Source organism: Triticum urartu, unplaced genomic scaffold (genome assembly GCF_003073215.2).
Source record: "Triticum urartu cultivar G1812 unplaced genomic scaffold, Tu2.1 TuUngrouped_contig_7754, whole genome shotgun sequence".
NCBI lineage: Eukaryota > Viridiplantae > Streptophyta > Magnoliopsida > Poales > Poaceae > Triticum > Triticum urartu.
Window position 1 is genome coordinate 1 of NW_024118630.1, and position 8,705 is coordinate 8,705.

An 8,705-nucleotide genomic window follows, 5' to 3' on the forward strand; every position below is an offset into this window, starting at 1 on the left:
CGCGCGGGAGGCTTTTTTTTGGTTTTATGTTAATTATGAATTATGAACTGGGCCGTTTAAGTGGACTGATAAACTGGGTCGTTTTGTGGCCGTAACCCCTATATATATGGTTTATATTTTTTTAACTGCGTTTATTTACTTTTTTAGTCATTTTATTTAAGTTTTTAAATTTTTTTATTTACGTCCTTTCCGGACAGGTTTTGGGGTGCGGCCGCGTGTTGGACGCACCCACGACCCATCGAACAAACGCGGACATGGACGGACCCATCGGCGCCCCAAAGAAATAAAATCCGGCCAAACCGGACGTCCATTTGGGATCGCACGGTGGAGTTGGTCTGACCGACACAATGCCAGAGAGGTAAAAATTCTTGTTTTTCTTCTTCTTTGATGAATTTTGGCGTTTCAATGCAAAAATTGTTGAAGAATCATGTGATGTCCATATACTTATTTTGAGCGAGATGTGATGTCCATAGATAGAGATGATTTTTGCCGTTGTAGTAGGCAAAACGGCCCTGATGACATGATGGAATTCATGACGCCGTTGTATGGTATGGAATTCACGACGCCGTTGTGGGGTAGCAATACCGTTGGCCTCAACGACATTGCCATGTCTATGCATGGCAGATGAAAGCTAATTAAGGAGAGAGAGGGAGTTAAGTTTTGTGGGGTAGTTCGTCTAGGGACCTAAGCTATCTTCAACGGGAGGAGCAAGGCCAGGGCGCTAGGATATAATAAATCCTGGTAGATTGTCAGTTAGGCTGTTTATTCCCAGCGCTAGGTTTTTTTTTGAGGGGTCCCAGCGCTAGGTGTGATGTCGATGCAAAGCATCTAGCTCTAGGCTCAGGGGGCGGAGCTTAGTTAGGGCCAAACCGGGCCATGGCCCGCCCAAGATTTTTGCACATATTTTTTTTACACATGCTTGCTACGTTGCCCAGTCCACCACCTGCAGTCCACCACGCACACTTCACATCCCCAATACACGATCGATACAGCCTGAAGGCTCCATTTCCTCTCGCACGAGTATTGAGCAGCGCAACAGAGGCACTAGGTCAACACAGTAACACTAGCAGCCAGCGGCGGCGGCAAGGCAGGCCCACAAACACAACAAGGAGCAGCTATCACCCACCAGCAACCTACTCACGTCAGTACCACGAGGTTGGAAATGTATCCTGTGCACCCGCACTTGTGGTGTTACCCATGCACCGGATGCTATAAAATGTTTTAAAAAATCTAAAAAAAATCTAGCATGTTAATGCAACATCAACATATGAAGTTACACAAATTCGTATACAAATTCGGAATATATTTTGAGATAAAAAAATGACAAATTTGACATCAGTGTGATAATGGACCAAATCTAAAGCCCAAGTTTATATACTATTCAGCGTTGAATTTGTCATTCTTGTTTTCAAGTTATGTTTCGAATTTTGACTTGAAATTTCGTGACAACCTACGTTGATGTTGTGTTAGCGTACTAATTTTTATGTATAATTTTTTGAACATTTTAAAAACACAATGTGAGTTCGGTACACCGGTAGCACCACAAGCTCCGGTGCACCAGATATTTTCCCCCACGAGGTCCAGCCCTCCAGCAGCAAGGCAGGAGGCAGCGTGCAAGATATCACATGTAATCTATTTTGTTTTCCCAAATTCCGGCTTGTAGATTTTCAAATTTGTTTACAAACAGTTTAGGTATCCTGGCTGGCAGATGTAGTTATCCGGGATGACAAGTGTAGTTGTAAAAGCATGACAACTCTATCTGTTTTGGTTAACTACAGTTGCCATGTCTAATTTCTGATAGTTGCCGCGCGTAATCAAACCGTAGTTGTCGTGTGTGATTAACTACTTCCCACATATAGTCAAACAGTAGTTGCCATGTGTGTTTACCTAGTTGCCACGTGTGGTCCAACCAGAGTTGCCATGTATTGTTAATCACAGTTGCCATGTGTGTTTATCTGGTTGCCAGTACACGCAACTGCAGTTGCCATCTAGCAAAGAATCACAGTTGCCATGTGTGTTTACCTAGTTGCCACGTGTGGTCCAACCAGAGTTGCCATGTATTGTTAATCACAGTTGCCATGTGTGTTTATCTGGTTGCCAGTACACGCAACTGCAGTTGCCATCTAGCAAAGAATCACAGTTGCCATGTGTGTTTACCTAGTTGCCACGTTTGCGTAACTGCAGTTGCCATCCACAACGTCGGAGTGTTGTGTGGGCGAAAAGCAGTTCGCCCACACGCGCATGACCTAGATGGTGGCTGTGTGGGCAGAAACTAGTTCGCCCACACAGCGCAGCTGGCAAACAGCGTGATGCGGGCGTGTGGGCAAACTCTCCAACGCCCACACACCAGCCCCGTCCTACATGGCACACCAAATCCACCTTTTCATGTCAAGATTCGTGCAAAAGACAGTGAACGACGATTCAGGCGTGTGGGCGAGTTGGAGAACGCCCACACGTGTGGGCGTTAGTGTTTCCGTAAATATGGCCTTAAAGCATCCATCACCGTCCAGTACTATATGCACGAATTTTGATACAATCTGGCTGATTTTCTGTGCCACGTAGGACAAGGCGTGTGTGGTGTGTGACATAGTTCGCCCACACATCCGTTTTACCACACGGAGGGGCCGGTGTGTGGGCGTTTAGCAGTTCACCCACACACCAGTTTTCAGTCACGCACAAGGGCTGGTGTGTGGGCATTTGCCATCTCGCCCACACGCCCGTCTCCTCTCCCACACGTAAGCTGCTAGTTGCCATGTGTTTTTGCAGCGCACATGGCAACTGCCTCTAGTGTGCTTTATAAGCAGGTGGCAACTCTCTTTTTTACCCGAGTTGCCATGTGTTTTTGCAGGGTACACGGCAACTGCCTAGTGTGCACGTAAGCAGATGGCAACTGTCTTTTACCGAGTTGCCATGTGTTTTTGCATGGTACATGCCAACTGCCCCAACGTGCATGTACATGGCAACTGCCCTAACGTGCACGTAAGCAGATGGCAACTCTTCCTTTTACATGGCAACTGCCCTAGCATGCTTGTGAGCACATGGCAACTCTCTCAACTGCCTAGTGTTAGTATGTGGCAACTCCTTAAGTTATGAAATCATGGCAACTACATTAGATCAGGCCATACATGGCAACTGCAGTTGAGCAACCATGACAACTGCAATTGTCCGACATGGCAACCGTAGTTCAGCGACATGGCAACTGCAGATAAACGAACATGAACGAGGGTCTGGACCATGGCAACTGCGGGCGCGTGGTGGGCGTCACGCGTCGCGTGCGGGACCAGAAGGGTACGAGGCCTGACATACGGGCGTGTGGGCGTTATCAACTTCGCCCACACGCACACGTGTGAGAGGGTTCAGGAGGGAAAAAAAGTTGTGTGTGGGCATTAGTTGTTTTGCCCACACGTAGGTGTGTGGGCTGGTTGCTGTCCATGCCACACGAGGCGTGTGGCACAACTACCCGATACACCACACGTGTGACAGTTATCAGGACCCTAAAGCTTAGGGCAAGGGTTAGGGATGCTCTAAGGAATACTCTGATGTTTACTTTGAATGACTGTTTTTATAACATTGTTGATCCCAACTATTCTTGAGCTGAATACATTGATCTACAATCTACATCCACCGAATCAAATTTTTGTGTCAACTTCTTCCAAGATATTTATTAATATTTATGCTAAATGAAAATACAATAGTTTCTTAAATCTGCCCTGAATGGCCTGGTTATGGTGATAAGATTACCTGGCTACTTTCTGATTTTGCCAATAAAATTGTATCTCTATTTCTTGACCATAGTCAAGCTAACAATACACATGGTGCACTGTCTCTCATACATGCTATACCTTCTTAATGGCCAATTCTGCACCTCGGGCAGCTTAGCTGAAACTGAACTACCAGAGTAAGGAAACCGTTTGCATCACAGCATCATGAATCCCACATAGGTTTGTCCAATGCAGTGGAGTCAAGCGATGATTCATGGTAAGAATACATATGTTCCTGATTTTTCTGTTGCTCATCAGAATAGCTCAATGCTGTCACATCCGTATTATAGGTCCCAGAGCTTATATCCAAATTTCCGTTGCCTCCTAACCCTAGAAAGTCCTGTGTTAGGCCCGCATCTCCTACCCCTGAAATGTTTTCTTGTCTGTTGTGTTGCGTTTGGATATCAGGCATAATCTGAGGGCTCTCCTTCTCTTGTCTCATGGAAAATGGGTTGTTCATGAGCCCAATTAAAGGCACGGTAGTCGGTGTCATCATGCCGCCACTGGTCCATGCTGAGTTGATCAAGATATTGTTGTGACCATTCATGCTCTCATCTTCCGCGGCCTTCATGCAAACACTGTTAGCTGCTGAATTCCCCATAGAATCTCCTTGGCTTCCGGAAGATATGCCCATATGGTCTCTAGCACTGGTGAAGTTGTTTGCGAATCCTTTTAAAAGCAATGGTGAAATGGGATCCTGGCTGGTCTTTGCCCCCATCTCTGCAGCTTTCTGTAGCAGGGCTGTCGCGGACATGTATGGGGAGTTCATGGACATGTAAGGGTAGCCTGATGCACTTCCATCAAGTGGGAATCCTGGATCCTTGGGTGGTATCTGGTTGGAGAACAAGGCAGTGTTCCTTGTGATGAGAGCATAAGGAGATAATGATCTTAGATGCATGTCTGAGTTGTGGTCGTTGCTGGACATGTTTGCAACCATATCAGTGGGGCTAGGCACCCCATGTGAATACATGTCATGCTGACCATGCAGACTTCCCACCATTGTAGCTAGGCTGTGGTTAACCCTTGAGTTGTCTTCGGCTAATACATCGCAGAAGGCTCGATGCGTGATGAAGCTATCCTTCCTGCATTGACATAAAGTAGAGTTAAATGTCGAGTTCCAAGAAATGCTGCATTTTAAATGGCATGGCTGCGGTGAGCTCGATGGCTAGTCTAATATGATACTCATCAGGGCCTGCCACAGATGCTAAAATATTGCGATGCATTGCTTCAAATAGTATGTAAACTGTGTGAATATGGAAAGCTAATCTAACAAACAAGATTTTCCTTCGTAAGCAACAGAGACATAAGCTACATATAGCATGTGATTTTCAGTTGCAATTAGCTGCAGATTATGCGTCTGCATTTTGTAAAAAAATGATGTCAGTAATCCGGTCTACAATTACTGTTGTCTTACCGAATGACCTTAATGTTCATATGTATCCTTGATAAAAATATTTGTTTTTCATGGTTAACGATGCATTTGCTTGAATTCTTGGTGTGATTATCCGAAGTGAGAAGCATACCTTGAGAAGATAGTTCCGCAATCACATCGGTACTCCTTGGTGCCACATATCTTAGTGTGAGCCTTCCAATCAGATTGGACAGCATACTTCTTCGAACATCGGTCGCACTTCCACTTCTTCTCCCCATGCTTCCTGGAGAAGTGCTTTTTTATGCCGGTGAGATCACCCAAAGCTCGGGTTGCATCATGGTGCGGGCAGGTGACCTCGGGGCAGATATACACCTTCTTCTTAGCGTCAGTGCTGCTTCTCTGCTTGAGCTTCCATGGCAGATTATGACCCCTCCTGTGGAGCTGGAGGTTCTGGTCTCTCTGGAAACCCTTATGGCAGACTTCACATATGTATCGGTTTGTCGCAACGAGTGTCTTGGGTGATAAAGCTACTACTTCCACGTCTGGGTCTGCAAGATGGACATCATGAAACCAATGTTAGGTTACCACAGATTGGAACACTCTTTTTTTGTTCATCACTTCAGTTTCTGACCTGGCTAGTATGTTGTGGGTTCATTTAGCAATTCAGTATTGTAAATCAAAGTCTGTTCTTTAGTATCCATTTGCAATCCCTTTGTACCATTTGTGTGTTAAAATTAGAAATGTGATTGGCGGTCTGAACTTGAAACTACAATTTGCTTTATTTTGTGATGCTGAGTTGGCAAATACTACATCATACTCCTATGGGCGGAACTCATCCAGGTTCGTGTTTTTTTATTTCTTTAAACTATAGAGCTACATGTTTTGAGAAACCGTAGATAAATATAGAAGTAATAACATAAATTTCTGTTATGAAACAGTAAAACATAACATCATGAGTTCGTTGGTCAAATCTATACAACACTGAACAAGGACAATTTGATCTTCCATATCTCAGTTGCTAGGTACTAAGAAAGATACAGTATGGTAAAGTTGAGACTTTCTAACAAACCATGCACGGTCGCCATTTTAAACATTCATCTGGTGCATCTCATTGTTATATTGCACTTGCACGTGTGTTCATCAGACCAACAATAGTTGAAACTTGAGTTGAGGCAACATATATACCTGGATTCCCTGGATGACCTCGCCTCTTTTTCACCACGGGCATGGCCGCCGGGTCGCCTCTGCTCGGCCCCGCCGCGCCGACCTCGAGCTTCGGTTGCTGCTGGAAGCTGCTCAGGGACTCTTCCTCGGACGTGTGCGACATTGTTGGGGACTTGAGTTGCTGGCTGTTCCAGAGGGTGCCAGCGTAGTGAGGGGTGGATGCTGGATTTTATGCACAACGGTGAGACTGCAACCGGACAGCAGGTAAACGGCGAAAATCCCCTCCCAGTCCGTGTCAAGGACGGCAATGCTCGCGTTCAGTATTAGAAAACAATGGAATCAGAATCTGGTTTCCTCCTTGGCACGGAATGTTCTGTTTATCTTATTTATTTCACATGAATTTCCCCCAGATCAGACATAAATAAAAATGAAGAGAAAAGTAGTCTTTAGCTGCTTGTTCCTACTGTCGCAGTTCGGTACTGTTACGTGCATCATGCAGATTGTACGTAGATAGGCCCCTGATTTCAGCTACCACTGGGATTACTGAGATCGCTGGTTTTTCCTAGTGAGATTAGCACCTTGTAATTATCGACGGGCGAGGATCAAGTGCATGTCATGTTTCACCCTGGGTAAGTAAATCAATTGGGCGGTCGACGTCGAGGACGATCTCCAAGATGCTTAACTGATAATGCAGTTTTCTGGGGACAATGTCGCCATCAGACAGACTGATTGATGAATAAAAATGGTTGTATCTGTACTCGAGAGCAGGCAGGAGACGGTACAAGTAACAAAGGGAGAGATCCGGGAGAAGCGACAAACCGTTGGCCGCGTTTGTTCTGACCGGCGAGTAATAACCCTGCTTCTTCTTCGTTGCTGCAGCCGTTCGAGTTTGTTCGTTGCTTTAGCATTTGGCGGTTTGTCAGGCTGCGGCCACATTACGGGCGTGTGTGTGCCCGCGCGCGCGTGTCAGCGTGTTTGTGCGTGAGCTTGCTGTCCGACCGTGTGTGGGTTGTGCTTGTTGTGTGCGTGTGTGGTTAGATGTATGTGCCCGTGCGCATCCGCGGTTTCAATAAAGGGTGTTTTTATTGACTCCTAAATAAGTATTACGGGGATACAAACACAATGAACAGACCCGATCTTTGCATGACTAAGATGCACATACCCAATATCTCTTAGTGGAGTAAATTTGACTTTTTACTCCACTAAATTTGACCTAACCGATTCCCTATACGGCTTAGTGGAGTAAATTTTTTACTCTCTCCCTAAAAATCTGAGGATATTTACTTCATCTCTACTCGGCCGAGTAAAAATCAGCGCCTCTTCTCCCCAGCTCAACTCATACTAAAATTCGAGTGAGCTCAAATTGAGCGAAGCTCAAGGTTGAGCTGTAGAAAGTGGCTCGAGCTAAGCTTGTAACGATCTCGAGTCGATCTCGAACTAGTTTTGAGCTAAATAAGATGATTTTTTCATGAATAGTGGAGGCAAATTTTCACATAAGATAGGCCACAACATAGAAGTCACTATAAATTTCGACCTGTTCTTTCTCAACTGAAGATAAGATAGCATGGATGAACTTGCAAGAGAAGAAAACAAAGGTGCATCTGCTCTCAAACTTTGGCAAAAATAACAAGATATTCAACATACGGCTGATCATGCACCATATTGAGGCTAAATTTTCTTTGCTCTTAATTAAGCTTCCATGTTTGTTAGTAAATAAAATGGAGAAAAATTCGCACACAACATATATGGTAATAAACTAACCATTTCTTCGTAATAAACATGAAAATTATTTAATATACTTATATGATATCGAACTATCGAGGTAAAACCGAGCGAGCCAATACTGACTCAAGATCAGCTCACTAGTAGAAAACATGGCTTTGGTCACGGGGCAATATTCACATTAGTCCCGGTTCAGTCACGAACCGAGACTAATGTGAGCATTGGTCCCGGTTCGTGCGGCTAAGGCTTTAGTCCCGGTTCACCTGAGCCCTTTAGTCCCAGTTTGAGACACGAACCGAGACTAAGGGTGCGATGCCCTTTAGTCCCGGTTTGTGTCTCAAACCGGGACTAATGATTAGACCTTTAGTCCCGGTTTGAGACACGAACCGGGACTAAAGGGTGCGATGCCCTTTAGTCCCGGTTTGTGTCTCAAACCGGGACTAAAGGTCCCATTTTCAAACTCTACCCCCCCGGTGGATCGCCTTTTTTGTTTTGAAAAAATCAAAAGAAAATGATAAAAGCTTCAAAAAATAAAATCCTTAGAGAGGTAGTTATATTACTACATCTACTAGTTAGGAAAAATTTAAAAACTTAATTTGGACATGTTTTGCAAAAAATGTAGCGAAAATGTAAAACGGCTATAACTTTTGCATACGATGTCGGAAAAAACGTATAATATATCAAAA

At 44.7% G+C, this 8,705-nt stretch overlaps 1 protein-coding gene across 1 annotated transcript; it reads right to left on the minus strand.

The window, feature by feature from the left end:
* Nucleotides 1-3,924: 3,924 nt before the first annotated feature.
* On the minus strand, nt 3,925-6,460 carry LOC125531654 (protein indeterminate-domain 12-like). The gene is made up of 3 exons (XM_048695976.1): nt 6,319-6,460; nt 5,285-5,681; nt 3,925-4,843 (listed from the first exon to the last, which is right to left on the minus strand). Exons 1-3 carry the CDS (start codon nt 6,458-6,460, stop codon nt 3,925-3,927), a joined length of 1,458 nt encoding a protein of 485 aa, XP_048551933.1.
* Between the last annotated feature and the right edge of the window lie 2,245 nt (nt 6,461-8,705).